The 21,797-nt window shown below is 44.7% G+C and overlaps 2 protein-coding genes and 1 pseudogene across 2 annotated transcripts in view; 2 read left to right on the plus strand and 1 right to left on the minus strand.

Annotated features, from left to right (window-relative positions):
- LOC115791158 (NACHT, LRR and PYD domains-containing protein 12-like) overlaps positions 1-21,797 on the plus strand; it is a 1,329,445-nt pseudogene that overhangs the window by 213,657 nt on the left and 1,093,991 nt on the right.
- LOC115793652 (sorting nexin-9-like) overlaps positions 1-21,797 on the plus strand; it is a 33,187-nt gene that overhangs the window by 8,486 nt on the left and 2,904 nt on the right. Inside the window, exons 8-16 of the mRNA XM_030748722.1 lie at positions 28-157; positions 236-352; positions 440-570; positions 843-946; positions 1,890-1,993; positions 2,089-2,166; positions 2,460-2,536; positions 2,806-2,895; positions 3,117-3,231. Of these exons, the coding sequence (XP_030604582.1) occupies positions 28-157; positions 236-352; positions 440-570; positions 843-946; positions 1,890-1,993; positions 2,089-2,166; positions 2,460-2,536; positions 2,806-2,895; positions 3,117-3,231 (946 nt within the window). The remainder of the gene's footprint in view (positions 1-27; positions 158-235; positions 353-439; positions 571-842; positions 947-1,889; positions 1,994-2,088; positions 2,167-2,459; positions 2,537-2,805; positions 2,896-3,116; positions 3,232-21,797) is intronic.
- Positions 12,303-14,196, minus strand: LOC115791494 (uncharacterized). The gene is made up of 2 exons (XM_030745578.1): positions 12,697-14,196; positions 12,303-12,539 (listed from the first exon to the last, which is right to left on the minus strand). The coding sequence occupies exons 1-2, from the start codon at positions 13,696-13,698 to the stop codon at positions 12,513-12,515; spliced, it is 1,029 nt and encodes a 342-aa protein (XP_030601438.1). The 5' UTR covers positions 13,699-14,196; the 3' UTR covers positions 12,303-12,512.

Below are 21,797 nucleotides of genomic sequence, written 5' to 3' on the forward strand. Positions count from 1 at the left end.
ATTGGCTCCTGTCCCTCGTCCAATCAGATGGGAGAGGTGGGTCCAGTCTGGCTGTACCCGACGTCTCCTTTGGACTGTGTGATTGCCGATCCAAAGAAAGAGTCCAAACTGTATGGACTTAAGAGCTTCATCGAGTACCAGATCACGCCCAACGTGAGTTCAGTAGTACTCTGTAGTATAGTACTACTTCCAGTATCACCCAGTATCAATCTCTGACTCCTCCCTCTTCCTCCAGACGACCAACAACCTGTCAATCATCGATACAAGCACTTTGATTGGCTGTATGAGCGTCTGCTGGAGAAGTTTGGGTCCATACTGCCCATCCCCTCTCTGCCTGACAAACAGGTGGCAGGTGAGCCATTGCTATAGCTTACCTGTTAACTCAGCCAACACCTTTGACCTTACCTGTGTCTCTTACCTGTCTCACCTGTGCTTTCAGGCAGGTTTGATGATGACTTCATCAGGATGAGGATGGAGCGTTTGCAGGCCTGGATGGCTCGGATGTGTCGGCACCCCGTCGTCTCTCAGAGCGAAGTCTTTCAGCTCTTCCTCACCCACAGAGACGAGAAGGTAGGTGAAGCCCCACCCCCTGCTTTACATCTTTCAGCTGACCTGGGAACCCTCTGGGACTTCCTGTTGTGTCTGCCAGTTATTATTTACTTATAAACAAATGAAAGACCACAAACAGAAACCACAAAGCTTCAGGTACCAAACAGTTTGCCTCTTGTCCAGAGATTATAAATATTTGCATGGTTTTAAAGGAGGTTATGTTTGAGCCAATCAGCTGTGAAGATATCTGATGCTTCTTCCTGATTAGCTGACACTGTGTATTGATGTTTCAGGAGTGGAAGGCGGGGAAGAGGAAGGCAGAGAAAGACGAGATTGTGGGTCCGGTGATGTTCAGTTTGGTTGAACCTGAAGCTGCAGAGCTCGATGCCGTCCAGGTGTAAGTCATTCTTTCTTACTGAAGGCTTTAACTCTTTACACCCTGGGTTTCGTGTGTCAGGCTACCTCTGATTGGTCACTGGGACAGTCTGACTCATGTCTGCCAAATGTCTGGTGAGGTATCAGGACTAATGAGGCATCAGGTCCAGTGAAGTTGGCTAACAGGTAAAATTGTTTTAGGTCAATATCATTTTCGGTGCTCATCCTCCACCCAGAGAATCAAGAGCTCCAGTGGTGAGGTGTGTTCTCTGGGGCAGTAATATTTGGTAGGGTCTCACGAGACAAACTGGCTCCAGAAAAGCAGCCAGATTAAAATCATAAACCTCAATTGAGCTGGATGGTACCTCCTAAGCAGAAGGCAGTACCTTGCCTCAGAGAGAGAAGCCCGGACATGCAGGCTGAGCCCAGCCTTGGAGAGGAGCTTGCAGGTGGGTGTCTGGTGGTCAGGCCTTGATCACATGGGGCCCCAAACATTCTGCCAGTCTCGGATGTTATTTATCCATCACCATCATTCAGTGGTATCCTTCAGTCCAAGGAGCAGCCACTTCCCATCCCACTTCACATCACTCACAATTATTTCACCTCACGCTAAGAAGTGGCTCAATTTTAATGACATTTGACGATCACCGCATCACTGCTAGTCACTTCCTGTGTGAAAGGTCGAACAGCTTTTGCACATTTGTGATAAAATGAGTCAGCTGAGTTGACACCTGGGTGTCTCCCTTTGGAGGTTTTCTGGGCTTGCCAATTCTCAGAGCAGATTTCAGATTAGACCCAGAACTCTCTGATGGACCGTGAAGCTCCTCAGGATCCTAAAGAAGGGAGTGCCACAGGTCTGTATGCTGGGCCCATTACTGTTCCCTTTATTCTTGGCGCAAGCACCAGCTCTGTTTCACTTCTTTATACCTGTGACTACTTTAGCTAACCTCTGAGTTTGTGTGCAGGGAACAGAAGTGTGAACACTACAGTCGGTTTACAAAGTCGATGGATGACGGCGTCAGGGAGCTGCTGAACGTCGGACACACGCACTGGAAACGCTGCACCGGACGTGAGTACATGCACAAAGTTATTCTGTGTACATGTACACACAGCCTCTTCTGTGCTGAAAAATGACTGTGTATTTATAATGTGTGTGTTAACCAGCCCTTCCTAAAGAGTACGAGCGCATCGGTCGAGCCTTCAGAAACCTGTCGGCTGTTTTCATCACCAGCAAATATCCAGGTGAGCATGTAAGGATGCAAGGAGGGAGGAAGGAAGGAGGGAGGATAGAAGGAGGGAGGATGGGTCCTTCTCAGATTTTTTAACTTTTCAATGAATTTAAGAGGCTCTTATGGTGCATTCAGGGACTCTACACTGAGTCTGTTCTTTCTGAGCAGTTTCCCTGTCCCTGAACTCACCGTCAGTGAGCTTTATCTACTGAAACTTGTGTATATAGTGAAATATATCATGTAAATATCCAGTAAATGTAATTTTTAGTGTAAGTAAATATTCTGAAGTGTGAAATGTATTCGTAGGTGAGGCGACGTTGACGGACGCTCTGACAGCTGCGGGAAAAACCTACGAGGAGATCGCTGAGATCGTCGCCCAGCAGGTAAAACACATATATACGCAGTACTATGTGTACTACCAGCATAGTGTACTGTGAGTTTAAAGTACTTTTACTGCAGATTTTTGTCATATTTTACTAAAATTATTTTAGTTATCTTGTTCTGCAGCTCTGTGGTTGTTTCAATTTTACATTAATATTTGTTTATTATTGTAGTGTTCTGTTCCCTTTGTGTTTTGTTTATATTTATGTTAATATTTGTTGATATTTGATTGTTTTTGTCTTCCTTTGTTTATTTTGTTGATCCTTTTCAGCCTCAGAAGGACCTTCACTTCCTGTTGGAGACTAACAGCGAGTACAAAGGGCTGCTGGGATGTTTCCCAGACATCATCGCTGTACACAGGGTACTGCAGTACTACACAGTAACTCTGCAACACACACAGTAGTAATACTCAGTGTCAGTACTACAGATACACTGAGAGTCTCTGAAATCATAAAAGAAAAAGACTGAAGCTGAAACCACACAGAGGCTTTTATTTTGGAGGGTTAATTGGGGTGTGGGCGGGGCTTCGGGTGCATGTCGGGGGTGTGGTCTCACCTATGTATGTGTGTGCGTGTGTTTCAGGCTGCTGTGGATAAAGTAAAGGAAGGTGATCGTCTGGTTTCTGCAGGAAAAATCAGCAGCAGCGACAGGAAGTGCATGAACCAGCGCCTCAGCTGCATGAGCTACTCACTGCAGGGTGACACACACACACACACGCACACACACACACACACACACACACACACACACACACACACCTCAGTGATGTTTCCTCTGCAGACTGGATGAACAGATTTCATGTTTGAGTTCAGCTGTGTTTCATTTTTCTTCTTTGAGGTCTTTCAGAGGAAGTTGGGAGCGTGAAGCTCTCAGCTCTTTGTAACGTTGCCGTTCCTTCTCACACCACTTACAGTGGATCACTAAAGGATTCATGAACTCTATCACATCGTGTCGCCTTACTGCCACAAACTTAAATGTTTTTTATTGAGACTTTAAGTGACAGACCAACACAAAGTAGCACATAATTGTGAAGTAAAAACGATACATAGTTTTCAACATTTTACTCAAATAAAAAAGTATCCACCCCCCTGCATCAGTACCTTGTAGAGACACCTTTCACTGCAGTCACAGCTGCAGGTCTTTTGGGGTCTGTCTCTTCCAGCTTTGTGCATCTAGAGACCTTTGTCCATTCTTCTTTGAAAATCACTCAAGCTCAGCCGGGTTGGATGGAGAGCGTCTGTGAGCATCCACAGCTCAGTGGGATTTAGGAGTGTGAGTGGGCCATTCCAACACAGGAATATTCTTTGATCTAAACCACTGGAGCTCTGGCTGCATGTTTAGGGTCGTTGTCCTGCTGGAAGGTGAACCTCCTTCTCAGTCTGAAGTCTTTTGCAGCCTCCAACAGGTTTCCTTCCAGGATTGCTCTGTATTTGGCTCCAACCATCTTCCCATTAACTCTGACCAGCTTCCCTTCCCTGCTGACGAAAGGCCTCCCCACAGCATGAAGCTGCCACCACCATTTTTCACAGTGGGGATGGTGTGTTCAGGGTGATGAGCAGTGTTACTTTCTTCCCACACACAGTTCTTCCATGTTTGCTGTGTCCCTACAGGACTTCTGGAAAACCACAAACAGCAGTTTGTCATTCATTCAACAGTGGTGTTTTTCCTGCCACTCTTCCATAAACGCCAGATTTGTCCTGTGGACAGACTGTCCCACCTGAGCTGTGGATTTCTGCAGCTCCTCCAGAGGGACCGTGGGCCTCTTGGCAGCTCCTCTGATCAGTGCTCTCCTTGCTCGATCGAGTTTAGGTGGACGGTCGTGTCTTGGTAGGTTTGCAATTGTAAAATACTGTTTCCATGTTTGGATGATGGATGGAACAGTGGGATCTGTTTCTATAACCTAACCCTGCTTTACAGCTTTAACTCTGACCTGTCTGCTGAGCTCCTCGGTCTTCATCATGTTTGTTCTCTACTGTTCTTTAACAAACCTCTGAGGCCTTCACAGAACAGCTGTATTTATACTGAAGTACACACAGCTGGACTCTGTTCACTAACTAAGTGCCTTCTGAAGGTAATTGATTTCACTGGGTTTTATTCAGCGGTATCAGAGTACGGAGTAATCTGAATACTTTTCAGATTTTTAGTTGAGTAAAATGTTGAAAACCATCGTTTTCATTCCACTTCACAATTACATACTACTGAGTGTTGGTCTGTCCCTTAAAGTCTCAATAAAGAGGTTTTGAGAAGATGTGAAACAGTTCAAGAATAATCAGTGATCCACTTACAGACACTGAGTGAGGAAGAGTTTCAGGTCCTGAGATTTGCCACAGTTCAGGCTCAGTGGGTCAGGACTGCAGGCGGGCCGGTCCCTCTGCTTCCCGTACCCTCCTCTTCTGTAGCCACGCCTCTGTGTGCGTGTGTGTTTCTTTGGGGGGGGGGGGGGGGGGGGGGGGGGTTACACTGACTCCATCCAGACTCCGGCTCTTGTTGTTGAGAACAGTATGGATGATCCCGGGAACATCACCTCCATTTATTCCCAAATGACCTGGATAACGATCCATGTGACCACACTGCGGTCCATCCCCTAAACTTATCAGTGCAGAGAAGTTCACACCGCCTGAGACTGTGACCCTGAGACCGTGACCCTGAGACTGTGACCCTGAGACCGTGATCCGATCATGTGCTGGTTATTATGTATCGTAGCCTCAGCAGCAGTCCTCTCTGAGGTCACAGGTCACAGGTGCTGTTATTGACTGTAAACTGCAGATCCCCTCCAACGTTGTTTTAAACACAGCAGCTCCTCAGAGCCTCAGCGTCTCACGGAAGCTGCTTCTGGACCAATCAGGTTCCAGTCACCTGCTGACATCACCTGTTCAGGTCACACCTTTATTTCAGTGTTCCACATCATTCCGGCCCCACTCCCGCTGTTTGTGTAACGCCCTGCAGGCCTTGGATGTAGGAGAGGATGTGTGAAGATCAAATATCAATAATCATCAATAACCAATCAAATATGCTTCGAAGTGCCTGCAACAAGCAGAAGAAGGAAATTTAAGAATCCGTCCGTGACATTTTTTTGGGTCTCCATGTTACTTTTGGCCGAAATTCAAACCCAATTAAATCCAAAGTTTCCAATAAGTCGCTGGGATGAACAGGTTCTGGTGCAGGCTGTTTATTAGACATATTAGTTACATAAAACACAGACAGTAACATAGTTAAGACTGAGAAATGCACACACACACACACACACACACACACACACACACATACACACACACACACATATAGTTGCTACTTTCCCACCGCCGAGGAGCCAGTGTTCGTGCTGTTCCCAATGAACCGGCGAAATGCTTAAGAACGGGCCCGCGTTCCCACCGCGTTTCTGTGAACTGCTCCTTTACGTATGAGCGTGGGCGGGTCCTCGTCTGGACACGAAGCCGAAGCGCACAAACGTGGGAGAACACGCTCCCCTTTCTGTGCTGCAAATACGTTTTAGGGTCCAAACCAAACTACTGCAGCATCTGTGTGCAGCACAGAGGGAAACACAGACAGCGATTAGAGCAAGACGACAAGTACGCACTTTGTGTCCTTTTATCTGTGATATGAACTGATACAAAGCAGCAAGTTCAGCCTTAGAGCCCAACCTAATTCAAAGCTTCGCTTTTCTCATTAATACACATGTAATATGGTAGAAAACTTGATGTTGAGACGGCAGAGTCACGCCCTTCTGCTGCTTTCAGCACGTGTTCTTGGTTTGAGACCAGCTAGTTTGCGGGGCCGGAGTTGAACCCGTTTTTTGGCTGAGCACCGAGTGTGTTCACGGTAGAAAAACCGCTGAACGGTTCAAATAAAGGCACCGGCTCCAGAACCCTGTTGGTGGGAAAGAGGCTACAGAGAAAGATGCAGGAACAAAAAGAGTCGGAGGAGAGAACAGGACTGTGAGTGAGTCAAGTTAAAAAGTAGTGAGAAGTAAAGTACAAAAGAGTGGAAGAAAGTAATGAGTGAAAACAGTAAGTAAAATGGGGTAAAAGGAGAAGTAGAAGTCCAGAGTTAAACAGAGTACAAGAAAGCAAAAAGCCCTCCTGTGAGTGAGAGCCTTGGAGCCACTGCAAAGGTGACAGAGGAAGAGCAAAAAGTGAGCTCCCTCCCAACTTTACCACTGCCTTTTATTGCCCAAACTCACAACCCCCCCCTGCTGTTATCAGGGCCAGTGGGCATTGAAGGATGCTCCCAATCCACTATGAACCGTACTAGTTTGATCCTTTTGCAGAGGCTTCATGACACAGTTCTCTGGGGCTGTCAAAAGAAACAATTTTCCCACGTGAAAACACCTCCAACCGGAGCACTACCCCGCCCATCTGTCCATAGTTTCTCATTACTAGAAAGACTTTTAGGGCGGTCTTATGTTAGTATGCAAATTTACTCCTTTACATTATTACAGTAGCTCAGGTGGGTCTTCACACACACACACAGCTCCCAGCTACTTGACCTTGAGTTGGTAATACAGTGTCAAAAGTGCACTGTGTATAAAGAGATATGAATGAGTTTTTTTTTACTAGTGGAAAAAACCCAAGGCCCTGGGCTGAGCAGGCCTCAGTCCTTTCCACTCACCTAAAGCATGCAGTGTTCCAGTGTGAGTGTGTCAATATAGGTAACAAACACTATAAAATATGACCATTAATTCAGAGTGTGTGTGATAGGTTCAGATCATTTTAAAAACTCAGAGAACAAACACACAACTCATTTCAACTTGCGCAAGGAGGAGAGATCCGTTCCTTGAACTCAGCTCTCAGCTGAGCGGAAGTTATCTGTCCTGGCGAACTGCTTCCTGCGCAGCGCTTTTATTCTGATTTTCACAATAAGATCACGTGGGTTACATCAAACACAGTTTACAGCATGTAATAAACAACATTCTTGGCTTTTTCCTTACCATATATGGTCGTAAGCATACTGTGACATGTGCGCATGTAACATGGCGTATACGAGACACGTATCCTATATGTGTTCTCTGCAGGCTGAGAGCAGCCTGCAGATAACTACAACTTCCTTTGTTTCCTGCACTTTCCTGCTCTGGGTGTCACATGTTTAGTTACTCCTCGGCCTCCTTTAGCAGTAACGGTACTTGTAATAAATGTAGTCTGTTTGTAGCTCTGGAGGCCAGGCTTTCTGAACTGGAGACTCGGCTCCGCACCTTGGAAAATCCTACATCTAGCCAGGCCCCTGTAGCGGGTGCGGACCATGGTAGCTTAGCCGCCGTTAGCTCCCTCCCAGCAGATCCCGAGCAGCAGGGAAAACAGGCCGGCTGGGTGACGGTGAGGAGGAAGCGTAGTCCTAAGCAGAAGCCCCGGGTACACCACCAACCTATTCACGTCTCTAACCATTTTTCTCCACTCGGCGACACACCCGCCGAGGAACAAACTCTGGTTATTGGTGACTCTGTTTTGAGAAACGTGAAGCTAGAGACACTGGCGACCATAGTCAAATGTCTTCCAGGGGCCAGAGCAGGCGACATTCATGGAAATTTGAAACTGCTGGCTAAGGCTAATCGTAGATTTGGTAAGATCGTTATTCACGTCGGCAGTAATGACACCCGGTTACGCCAATCGGAGGTCACTAAAATTAATATTGACTCGGTGTGTAACTTTGCAAAAACGATGTCGGACTCTGTAGTTTTCTCTGGGCCCCTCCCCAATCAGACCAGGAGCCACATGTTTAGCCGCATGTTCTCCTTGAATCGCTGGCTGTCTGAGTGGTGTCCAAAAAACGACGTGGGCTTCATAGATAATTGGCAAAGTTTCTGGGGAAAACCTGGTCTTGTTAGGAGAGACGGCATCCATCCCACTTTGGATGGAGCAGCTCTCATTTCTAGAAATCTGGCCAAATTTATTAACCCTCCTAAAAACTGACTACCCAGGGTTGAGACCAGGAAGCAGAGTTGCAGTCTTACACGCCTCTCTGCAGCTTCTCTCCTCCTGCCATCCCCCCAAAACCCCATCCCCATAGAGTCGGTGCCTGCTCCCAGACCACCAAAAACCAAAGCTAAAATCAGCAAAAAACTATTTAAGCATAAAAATTCAAAAACAATAAATAATACAGCTTCATCAACTGCACCAAAAAATAAAACAATTAAATGTGGATTGTTAAACATTAGGTCTCTCTCTTCCAAGTCCCTATTAGTAAATGATTTAATAATTGATCAACGTATTGATTTATTCTGCCTTACAGAAACCTGGTTACAGCAGGATGAATATGTTAGTTTAAATGAATCAACACCCCCGAGTCACAGTAACTGTCAGAATGCTCGAAGCACAGGTCGAGGAGGAGGATTAGCTGCAATCTTCAATTCCAGCTTATTAATTAATCAGAGACCCAGACAAAGTTTTCATTCTTTTGAAAGCCTGACTCTTAGTCTTGTCCATCCTAATTGGGAAAATCAAAAACCTGTTTTATTTGTTAATATCTATCGTCCACCTGGTCCTTACTCAGAGTTTCTGTCTGATTTCTCAGACTTTTTATCTGATTTAGTGCTCAGTTCAGATAAAATAATTATAGTGGGTGATTTCAAAATCCATGTAGATGCTGAGAATGACAGCCTCAACACTGCATTTAATCTATTGTTAGATTCAATTGGCTTCTCTCAAAATGTAAAGGAGCCCACCCACCACTTTAATCATACTCTGGATCTTGTCCTAACATATGGCATAGAAACTGAAGACTTAACAGTATTCCCTGAAAGCCCCCTCCTGTCTGATCATTTCTTAGTAACATTTACATTTACTTTAATGGATTACACAGCAGTGGGGAATAAGTTTTATTACAGTAGAAGTCTTTCTGAAAGTGCTGTAACTAAGTTTAAGGATCTAATTCCTTCATTGTTATGCTCTTCAGTGCCAACACAGTGCAGAGCAGCTACCTAAACTCTGCTCCCAGTGAGGTTGATTATCTCGTCAATAGTTTTACATCCTCACTGCGTATAACTTTGGATACTGTGGCTCCTCTGAAAAGGAAAGCTTCAAATCAGAAGTGCCTGACTCCGTGGTATAATTCACAAACGCACAGCTTAAAGCAGATAACCCGAAAGCTGGAGAGGGAATGGCGTCTCACTAAATTAGAAGATGCTCATTTAGCCTGGAAAAAGAGTTTGTTGCTCTATAAAAAAGCCCTCCGTAAAGCTAGGACATCTTACTATTCATCATTAATTGAAGAAAATAAGAACAACCCCAGGTTTCTTTTCAGCACTGTAGCCAGGCTGACAAAGAGTCAGAGCTCTGTAGAGCCGAGTATTCCTTTCACGTTAACTAGTAGTGACTTCATGGATTTCTTTACAAATAAAATTTTAGACATTAGAGAAAAAATTATTCATAACCATCTCAAAGATTATTCTTCATGTTCGGCTGTTTTCAGCACTGCTGGTATTTGTTTAGACTCTTTTGCTCCAGTTGATCTTTCAGAGTTAACTTCAATAGTTACTTCCTCCAAACCAGCAACATGTTTATTAGATCCCATTCCTACTAGACTGTTCAAAGAAGTCTTTCCAATTATTGATGCTTCAATCTTAAAAATGATCAATCAGTCTTAGTTGGCTATGTACCACAGACCTTCAAGGTGGCTGTAATTAAACCTCTGCTTAAAAAGCCATCACTTGACCCAGCTGTCTTAGCTAATTATAGGCCAATCTCCAACCTTCCTTTTCTCTCAAAGATTCTTGAAAGAGTAGTTGTAAAACAGCTAACTGATCATCTGCAGAGGAACGGTTTATTTGAAGAGTTTCAGTCAGGTTTCAGAATTCATCACAGTACAGAAACAGCATTAGTGAAGGTTACAAATGATCTTCTTAGAGCCTCTGACAGTGGACTCATCTCTGTTCTTGTCCTGTTGGACCTCAGTGCAGCTTTTGATACTGTTGACCATAACATTTTATTACAGAGATTAGAGCTTGCTATAGGTATTAAAGGTACTGCACTGCAGTGGTTTGAATCATATTTATCTCATAGACTCCAATTTGTTCATGTAAATGGGGAGTCTTCTTCACACACTAAGGTTAATTATGGAGTTCCACAGGGTTCTGTGCTAGGACCAATTTTATTTACATTATACATGCTTCCCTTAGGCAGTATTATTAGAAAGCACTGCATCAATTTTCATTGTTATGCAGATGATACTCAGCTTTACCTATCAATGAAGCCAGATGACACACATCAATTAGTTAAACTGCAGGAATGTCTTAAAGATATTAAGGCCTGGATGACCTCTAATTTCCTGCTTCTAAATTCAGATAAAACTGAAATTCTTGTTCTCGGCCCCACAAATCTTAGAAACATGGTGTCTAACCAGATACTTACTCTGGATGGCATTACTTTGGCCTCCAGTAACACTGTGAGAAATCTTGGAGTCATTTTTGACCAGGATATGTCCTTCAATGCACATATTAAACAAATATGTAGGACCGCTTTTTTGCATTTGCGCAATATTTCTAAAATTAGAAACATCCTTTCTCAGAGTGATGCTGAAAAGCTCATTCATGCATTTATTACTTCTAGGCTGGATTATTGTAATTCATTATTATCAGGCTGTCCTAAAAGCTTCCTGAAAAGCCTTCAGCTGATCCAAAATGCTGCAGCTAGAGTACTGACAGGGACTAGAAAGAGAGAGCATATTTCTCCCATATTGGCTTCTCTTCATTGGCTCCCTGTTAAATCTAGAATAGAATTTAAAATTCTTCTCCTCACATACAAGGTCTTGAATAATCAGGCACCATCTTATCTCAAAGACCTCATAGTACCATATCACCCCAACAGAGCACTTCGCTCTCAGACTGCTGGCTTACTTGTGGTTCCTAGGATACTTAAGAGTAGAATGGGAGGCAGAGCCTTCAGCTTTCAGGCGCCTCTTCTGTGGAACCAGCTTCCAGCTTGGATTCGGGAGACAGACACCCTCTCTATTTTTAAGATTAGGCTTAAAACTTTCCTTTATGATAAAGCTTATAGTTAGGGCTGGATCAGGTGACCCTGAACCATCCCTTAGTTATGCTGCTATAGGCCTAGTCTGCTGGGGGGTTCACATAATGCACTGTTTCTCATTCACCTTATTTACTTTGTTTATACTCCACTCTGCATTTAATCATTAATTGATATTAATCTCTGGCTCTCTTCCACAGCATGTCTTTCTCTCCCCTCAGCCCAACCGGTCGCGGCAGATGACTGCCCCTCCCTGAGCCTGGTTCTGCTGGAGGTTTCTTCCTGTTAAAAGGGAGTTTTTCCTTTCCACTGTCGCCAAGTGCTTGCTCATAGGGGGTCGTTTTGACTGTTGGGTTTTCTCTGTATTATTGTAGGGTATTTACCCACAATACAAAGCGCCTTGAGGCGACAGTTTGTTGTGATTTGGCGCTATATAAATAAAATTGAATTGAATTGAATTGAATTGAATTGAATTGAATTGAATTGAATTAAGAAATACCACCACGTGTTCCCATTTCAAACATAAAAACAACAGTATCATATGCACATAAAACAACTTATAGAAAATATACAAACAGAAGATATGATAATTTATAATAAACAGAATGGAATTTATACCATAACTCCAACATTTCCCCCCTGTTTATCATAACTTCACTGGCATTTTTTTTCCACGCCACACCACTTGCTTGCACATTTTCAGTGTGGGTTTCATTCATTGCCAAATATATACATATTTACAAAATATCCTCAGGCATTTCAGCATCTTGGTCGACCATCTGAAGCTGCAAATATGACACAACATAACCGGTAAAAATCTTTGTTATCATGGATCTGATGCAGGGCAGAATACACATTGTAAACACACAAATCAACACTAACACACACAAAACAGGAGTCAGGCATTTCAACAATACCTGCCACCAAGTTCCCGCATTTAGCCAGGAAAACCAATCACTCTGGCTTTCCTGAGTGTGCTGTTGTACATATTTCTGTAATTCAGTCAGTCTGTCGAGTGCCTCCCTTATGGCTCCACCAGCATCATCTTCATCTGGGATGTAAGTACAACATGTCTTACCAATAATCTTACACACGCCACCCTGGGACGCTGTCAAAAGATCTAATACTATCCTGTTTTGCATCACCATTGCTCTGAGTGAACTTAACTCTTTTAAAGTTCCTTGTCCTAGAGCTATAGTTGTATTTACCAGACGTAATAGTGCATAGCGATTTATTTCCACTTGGTCACGCACAAATCCCAGTCCAATTCCTGGAAAGATAGACTGGGCAATCTTCGCTCCGACTCCCCAGATCCGGAGCTCCTCTGGGACTTCTGAATGGCTCGTGAGCCACTCTCCAACCTGTTGCTTCGTCTTGTGATGTGTATGACTGGCCTGGTACTGCATGAAAAAGACATGATCTGACACATATGCAACACTACACAGGCCTCCCCAATCTGGGGGAAGGGACACGTACGCTTTGTGACCACAGATGAAATACCAATCCGCTAACACTCTTGTTCCCTTGGGTCCTGGTGCTACTCGTGAGCACTGACTCAGCTCTCCAGTGTCCATCTGTATTCTGTAGGCCAGGTCAGACTGACATTCCTTCCTCCGTACAGTTAGATTATTATAACAAGCAATATTTTTGAGGCAGGTCAGGCATTGTCTCTCATCTGTTGGTGGACAGTACGAATAGGTAGCATTACAGAGAGTGGCTGGTAATCTACCCACCTTGATGGTTCCATTTGCTATAACACATGCTGGAAAAGCTTTCTCTGGCAAATGAGTCAACATCAGTACCTCAGGAAGGGGGTTAGCTAACTGGGGCCAAGTGAGCAAATCTGTTAACATAGAACAGTTTCTATTAATGGGAGAACTCATCCCCTTTACGTTAAGAATTGAGGTAAAATTTGCTTCACTCCATTTAGCTCTTCTCCCTGGATGTGTAGCCAACCCATAGAGACACCATGAGTGCTCCCAGCTAACATTGTAAGGCCTCAGTCCAGTATTGTGTCCTGCCACTGGCATATGTGCACACACATAACAATTTGTCCAATTATTAACATGAGCTGTGACGTTCATTAACTGCCACCATTCATTGGTTGCATATTCATGTGGGTACTGGGTGTAATTTAATGAAGATGTTCCTCCTAAAATTAGCAGTGTGCTCACGCTGAAAATAATTATGAGGCTGCAGAAGGGCGCCATTCTAAAGGAGTAGGGATCAGTTGTTGTCTTCACTGGGTTGAGACGAAAAAACCACTATAAGGAATTTCCCCCTTTGTAACCAGACTTCCACCTTTACTCCGAAGTAAGTGGCTCCACCTTCTTGCAGTGACTCAGATGAATCCACGTAGATCTTTCAGCGATTTTCACTGCTGTTGGTGTGGTCAGTAGAACTTGATATGGACCGTCCCACCTCGGGTTTGACCAGCACTTCCGTTTGATGACCTTGACCAGCACCCAGTCTCCTGGCTGTATCAGTGGCACCTGTGAAGAGAAAGAAGATGCTTCTGGCAGTTTACTAGCATCAATTACTTGTTTACTTTGTAAAAATTTCCTCATCCAGTCACTCAAATCACAGCTCTCTTCTGCCTTTTCTTCCTCCGTATATACAGGCAGCCTGAATGGTCTGCCATATAATATTTCATACGGAGTAAGTCCTAATTCTGATGGTGTTATGCGCATGTACATTTTCACTAGGTGTATACAGTCCACCCAAGGGCTCCCCGTTTCTGCCATGCTTTTCCTCAACCTATTTTTTATCGTCCCATTTGTTCTTTCCACTAACCCTGCACTCTGCGGGTGGTATGCACAATGGTTCTTCAGAATCAGAATCAGAATCAGAAGGTTTTATTGCCATATGGGTGAACAGGTTCACAGCATTAGGAAATTGCTGCGGTACTTCGTGCTTACAGAAAAAAACAAATAAGTATAAAAACTATAAGACAATATACAAGTATACAAATTGCAAATATACAGAGATATTAGAGCTATAACTATAGCACAATATTACAAAATTACAAAATATACAGTGCAGAGACTAATTAAAAGATAAAAGAATGTAGACTATATTCCACTAATATGTACATCAGTGCAGTCAGACAGGTGCATAGACATAGGGTCATCAGCGTTTGTGGAGGGTGGTGGTAACAGTCTTAGGGTAATTGTTCATGAGTCCAACAGCAGAGGGGAAGAAACTGTTCTTATGGCGGGAGGTTCTGGTCCGTATGGACCGTAGCCTCCTGCCTGAGGGGAGAGGGTCAAAAAGTCTGTGCCCAGGGTGAGAGTGGTCGGCTGTGATCCGACCTGCACGCCCCAGTGTCCTGGAGGTGTACAGGTCCTGGAGAGATGGGAGGTTACAGCCAATCACCTTCTCAGCAGAGTGCACAACGCGCTGTAGTCTCTGTTTGTCCCTAGTGGTGGCTCCAGCGTACCACACAGTGATGGAGGAGGTGAGGATGGACTCAATGATGGCAGTATAGAACTGCACCATGGTCCTTGCTGGCAAGTTGAATTTCTTCAAATGCCGCAGGAAGTACATCCTCTGCTGGGCCTTTTTGACAACAGAGGTGATGGTGGGCTCCCACTTGAGGTCCTGGGTGATGGTAGTTCCCAGGAAGCGAAAAGAGTCCACTGTGGTGATGGGGGTGTCAGTCAGGATGATGGAGGGTAGAGGGGCTGTGTGCTTCCTAAAGTCCACTATAATCTCCACTGTCTTCTGGGCATTCAGTACCAGGTTATTGTGGCTGCACCAGGACACCAGACGTTTGACCTCCATCCTGTAGGCCGACTCGTCCCCATCTGAGATGAGTCCGATGAGAGTCATGTCGTCTGCAAACTTAATAAGCTTGACAGACTGGTGGTCAGAGGTGCAGCAGTTGGTATACAGGGAGAAGAGCAGAGGAGAGAGGACACAGCCCTGAGGAGTGCCAGTGCTGATGGTCCGGGAGTCCGAGACATTCTTCCCCAGCCTCACGTGCTGCTTCCTGTTCATCAGGAAGTCAATGATCCACCTGCAGATGGGATCTGGCACGTTCATCTGGGACAGCTTGTCATGGAGGAGATCAGGGATGATGGTGTTGAAGGCAGAGCTGAAGTCCACAAACAGGATCCTGGCGTAGGTTCCCTGGGAGTCCAGATGCTGTAGGATGAAGTGCAGAGTCAGGTTGATGGTGTCGTCCACAGACCTGTTGGCTCTGTAGGCAAACTGCAGGGGGTCCAGAAGGGGGGCTGTGAGGGACTTGAGGTGGGACAGCACCAGACGCTCAAATGACTTCATGACCACAGAAGTCAGTGCCACAGGTCTGTAGTCATTTAGTCCAGTGATCCTTGGCTTCTTGGGGACAGGAACAATGGTAGCTGTTTTAAAGCAGACAGGCACGTGGCAAGCCTCCAGTGAGGAGTTGAAGATGTTCGTGAACAATGGGGCAAGCTCGTTAGCACAGTGTCTCAGTGTGGCAGGTGAGACACCATCTGGACCTGGAGCTTTGCGAGCTTTGACACTCCTGAACTGCTTTAGCACCTGGTCCTCCTGAATACAAAAGACTGTGGGGGTGGGGGAGGAGGGGGACTCTGGGGTGGGAGTCCTTGATGATGTGGGCTTCTCTGAGGTGTGGGGAGTGGGGGAGGTTGGGGGGTGAATATTTGTGTTGGCTGTATTGTGGTTGGGACTGGTGGAGGTGTGAAGGCTGCTGAACTGACCATCAAAACGACAATAGAACTCGTTCAGTCTATTTGCAGTTTGTAGGTCGTCTGTGGAGTGGGGGGTTTTAGGCTTGTAGTTGGTAATCTGCCTAAAGCTTTTCCATACAGAGGCTGCGTCGTTCTCTGAGATCTGCTGCTGTATATTCTCAGAGTGATGTGATCTAGCAGTGGCCACTTCCTTGCTAAACCTGTACTTGGCCTCTTTGTAGCAGTCTTTGTCCCCACTTTTAAAAGCCTCCCTCTTCTCTATCCACAGCTGCTTCAGTTTGGGAGTAAACCAGGGTTTGTCACTGTTATAACACACCCTGGTGCGTGATGGCACAATGCTGTCCTCGCAGAAGTGGATATACGAGGTTACAGTGTCCGTGTAGTCATCCAGACTGTCACAGGCAGCCCTCATTGAGTCCCAGTCTGTAGTTTCGAAGCATGTGCGGAGCTCCTCCACAGCCTCACGGGTCCACTGCTTTGTTGTCCTCACCACAGGTTTTGAGAGCTTCAGCCTCTGTCTGTACGCGGGGATCAGGTGGATCATGTCGTGGTCAGAGAGGCCGAGTGCAGCGCGGGGCACTGCGTGATAAGCCCCGCTTATCGTGCTGTAGCAGTGGTCTAGTGTCTTCTCCTCTCTGGTCGGACATGTGATATATTGTTTATATTTGGGAAGTTCCTGTCTCAGGCTGGCTTATTAAAGTCCCCAAGTACGATGATAAGAGAGTCCGGGTATGTCCGCTCCATGCACAGAATCTGCTCTGTGAGCGCGCACTGGGCCTCGTGCACGTCCGCGTCCAGCGGGATGTAAACAGCAGCCAGTATGAATGAAGCGAACTCCCGCGGAGAGTAAAACGGTTTACAGTGAATGAAAAGATATTCCAGTGAGGGAGAGCAGTGCTTAGCAATCTGTGTCACATCCGTACACCAGCCACTGTTTATGTAGAAGCAGACTCCTCCACCTGTAGCCTTGCCGGAAAGCGCAGCTTGCCGGTCTGCGCGGAGGAGATGAAATCCCTCCAACTGGAGCGCGCAGTCCGGTATCTCCTCACACAGCCATGACTCCGTGAAGCATAACACACAGGATATGGAAAAGTCTCTATTCATGCTCCTCATCAGTGTCAGTTCGTCCATTTTGTTCCTAAGTGAACGCACGTTGGAGAGGAAAATCCCAGGTAAGGCTGTGCGTAATCCACGTCTCCTTAGCCTCACAAGGACGCCAGCGCGCTTCCCTCTCTTTCGGCGTCTCACTTTCTGGGCCAGAGTGTGTAATAAATCCGCCGCAGATGCGACAAAAACAGGAAATAAATCCGAAGGTGTTGTGGACCTAATGTTGAAAAGCTCTTCTCTGGTGTAAGAATACCCAGAAGAGTGTCCAGACACAGAAATAACGCACAAAAACAAACAAAACAGAGCGCACCGAAGTACCAAGGCATCCATTCGCGGCGCCATCAGTTCAATGCCTAAATTTTGAGACACCTTAGATACTATCTCATTTACAAAGTGTGGTCCATTATCACTCCACAGCTTCTCTGGAATGCCATAATTAGGAATTATGGTCTTACATAAGGCTTTTGCAACCGTCAGTGCATCCGCTTTTGCCGATGGAATAATTTCAACCCATTTTGTAAAAGGATCTACAAGTACTAAACAGTACTTGTAAGTCCTACATTGATACAGTTCTATGAAATCCATGTGGAGGAACTGAAAAGGATAACAAGGTGTTGGAAATCTACCCCTTCTTGGTCTCAGATTACCCTGTGGATTATTTTTACAGCAAGTTAAACATGCTCTACAAAAATTTTTTGAATAGTTATTAAAGCCTTTTGCATAAAAGTATTTACTTATTGTCTGTACCATCCCTCCTGTTGAGACATGGCAAGGCCCATGACTCAATAATGCTGCAGTTTTAAAAAGGGCTTTAGGGAGTACCGGTTTATCATTAATATGATAAACGTTATCCTTCAGTGTCGCACCATCCCTAAGCCACTGCTCTATTTCTGCTTTCGGGGCTTGTGTTTGCATGTCCTGTAAAACCTCCTGGCTTATTGGCTCTTGTATATGTAAGTATATGTCGCTGTGGCCATAAAGGCCCTGTGCCGCTTCCTTAGCTATCTTATCTGCAAAGGCATTTCCTAAGGTGACAGAATCTTTGCCCGCAGTGTGGGCTGCACATTTACAGATAGCTATGTTTTTGGGTTTCATAATAGCTAAGAGCAACTGTTTTAATAATGTAGCATGTTTCACTGGCTGACCTGTAGACGTCTGCATTCCCCTTCTTGCCCACTGGGCTGCAAAAAGATGCACTGTTGAAAATGCATATTGGCTATCTGTATAAATTGTCACAGTCTTATCCTTATAAAATAAGCAGGCTTCTATGAGAGCTATAAGTTCCGCTGCTTGGGCTGAAAGATGAGATGGTAGTTGTTCTGCCTTAATGATTTGTTTATCAGTTACTACTGCATACCCCGTTTCTGTAATACCTCTGTCATTTTTCCTGCTTGACCCATCTATATACACCACGTCGCCTTCTGTTAATGGCGTATCTAAAAAATCCTCCCTTGGTTTACTATTTTGCTCTGTTATAGCTTTACAATCATGTGGTTTTCCATCTTCTGGAGTAGAAAGCAATGTAGCAGGATTCAAGGAAGTACAGCGCTCAATTGTAATATGCGGCTGAGATAGTAGCAGAGCAATACAGCTTAAATGTCTCGCTGGTGAAAGGAAAGTCATCTTACTTTGTAATAACAGAACTGAGACCGCGTGTGGTACTTTCAATATCAGTGGATGAAACAAAACTAACTCACTCGAAGATTCCACTGACATTGCTGCTGCACATACCGCTTGCACACAAGGTGGGAGTGCTCTTGACACTGCATCTAAACGTTTAGAATAATAAGCAATGGGTCGCAGTTTGTCACCAAAGGGTTGCAACAAGGCTGAAGTCATAAAACCATTTTTACAATCTACAGTTTGAACAAACTGTTTAGAATAATCTGGTAAGGGCAGAATTATTTCTGTAGTTAAAGCTTGCTTAACGTCAGTAAATGCCTGTTCAGCTTCTAGAGTCCATTTTACATTTTCAGACATTGCCATGGGCACATCATGTATAACTGATAACAATGGTTGTGTCATTTGTGCATAGTTTGGAACCCAGGCTCTACAGTAATTGCATAAGCCTAAAAATGCCAACATCTGTTTCTTTGTCTGTGGAGGTTCCGTAAACCATTTTTTGTCAGGGGTCAACTGATTTAGCAGTGTATGTGGGTCTGGAACACAGGGTGCTCTAGTTTGTACAGCTTGATTCACAGCTCTTAAATCCTGCACTAGACGCCATTTATCTGTACCTTGTTTCCTTACTGGGAATATAGGGGTATTACAACGAGCATCAGGTTTTTCAATCAGTATGCCTGCCTTCAGCATCTCCATGATTACTGGCTCTATCCCTGCCTGTGCGTCTGGTTTAAGTGGATATTGACGTACATAAGGTCTGTAATCAGATTTTGGTTTAATAATTACTGGGTCAGCGGTACTTAATAATCCTACGTCTGCTGCTCCCTTTGACCACAAACTATCAGGAAGTATTTGTAATTCTGGGAAATTTTCTATGTTTACCATAGATCAGGCTGATGTAGAGCTATTTGTGTGTTCATGGACTTTAGTCATGACTGTCCACTGCAGTTCGATTTTCTGTACCTGGCCATCAGAGGATTCCCACCAACCTTGACCCATGTCCCTCCAGTCTGTAAGTTTTTCAGCGTCGCACAGAAGCTGGCCCACATCTTCCCATTTAGCTGTAGGAGGTTTTGACAGCGACACATGAGGTACTGATAAAAATGGATTAAAGGAATACAGACCTTGGGCTTCAGGAGTCAAAGTTACAATGACACCACTATACTCTCGTTTTAACACATAGAGAGTATGCAAGTTCAGTTTTTGAGTCTGCAGCTTCCTAACCTTTTCTGCATAGGTTTGGTCTGGGCCTGGAGTCTGCTTGTACCTGAGAGTGCAGTGCATAGTTTCGGGAGGCTGCAAATCACTCCCTGATTTTAGGTAAGAAGCTATTAGATTTAATAGCTGTCTACCCGTTTGAGCAAGATCTGATTTTGGAAAATCCAGGCTCCAGTAGTAATAAGTCTGAGGTAGTTCTTCTACTTCATGAACCTGATTTACCACTGTAGCCTGCATTCCCATTGGAGTGGGAACTATAGCAATTCCCAGAGCTTGAAGCATGTCTCGCCCTAGCAAATTCACTGGACACTCTGAACTCAACACCACAGGGCCCTGACTGTAAATTCCTGTCTCTGGATCACTAATTATCACTGGAGCTGAAAGGGGTAAGGCACTTAATTGTCCATTAGCTGATTTTACAAAAACTCTCTTCTTAGATTCTTTTAATTTTGGGATGTGTTCCTTCACCACTGTTCTATCTGCACCTGAGTCACACAGAAATTCAGTTGTTTTGCCATTTACCAAGAGAGTTATTAAAGGTTTCTGACCTGGTGTGGAGATTACAGCTAATATTAGCTTCAGATCAACACTGGTAACCTCAATGTCATCTGAAACTTCACCTAGTCATGTAGAGCTGTTGTAAACTGGATTGTATGGAGGATCCCTAAACCTCCTGTCCCTGCAGTCTCTGGATATGTGTCCCTCTTTTCCACACAGCCAACAGCCGTCTCCCCTGGGGACAGGTCTGTTATACTGACCACGGCCTCTTCCCCGGCCTCTGCCTCTACCTCCTGATTTAAATTCTACTCTTTGAGGCCTTTGATCTCCCACCAAAAACACTTGAGTTGCAGAGCCATCCGTTTGGCTGTCATGATTATAAAAAACTTGCACTGGTTTCTTATCCTTTTTTGATTTTATCACCTCTTCTGCATGATGAGCCCAATTCATAGTGTCCATGAGGTTTCCTGTGGCATGATTTACATTATGTTTGCGTATGAAATCAGAATATTTTGGGTGGAAACCAGACATCAATGCTTGTTTTAGTTGTCTTTGATAAGGACCATTTGGGTCTTGGTCCTCTGGTATGCCACTGTGTGCTTTAAACACTTCCTCTAATCTTTCCCTGAATTCAAAAACACCCTCTCCGTCTTTCTGTTTGCAGTGATAGATTTTATCATAATTTGGGGGTGGAATCAGTGTGTTTCTAGTCCGCAACACTACTCCCTGAATTCCCTGCCGTAGAGCAACTGAATCATGAGGCAGTGTTACTCCTCCCGCATCTTTCCCAGTGAAATCTCCTCTCACTCTTCCCCAATCGTGCTTAAAATGGTTTCTGAATACAGAAACCATTTCATCACCATTCAAATTAAACGAGGCTTGTAATCCTACAACCTCTGTTGCCCACAAGTTTACATTAGTTTTATGAGATGTCAGACCTTTAACTGCCTCTAACATTTCTACATTTGTCCACGGCCTAAAAACTAAGATTGTTTGTGCATTATCATTACCAACACCCCTATGTGGATTAGCTACTTCCACCATAGGAAATGTGTTTACTGCCGGCCGTAAAGAGTCTGAATGTCTCACAGAACAATCACAACTCTCAGCCCCCGAGCAATGTTTCACACCATATTTACACAGGAGGGGCTCTAAATCTGGATAAC

This window comes from Archocentrus centrarchus, chromosome 2 (genome assembly GCF_007364275.1).
Source record: "Archocentrus centrarchus isolate MPI-CPG fArcCen1 chromosome 2, fArcCen1, whole genome shotgun sequence".
In the NCBI taxonomy this organism is placed as follows: domain Eukaryota; kingdom Metazoa; phylum Chordata; class Actinopteri; order Cichliformes; family Cichlidae; genus Archocentrus; species Archocentrus centrarchus.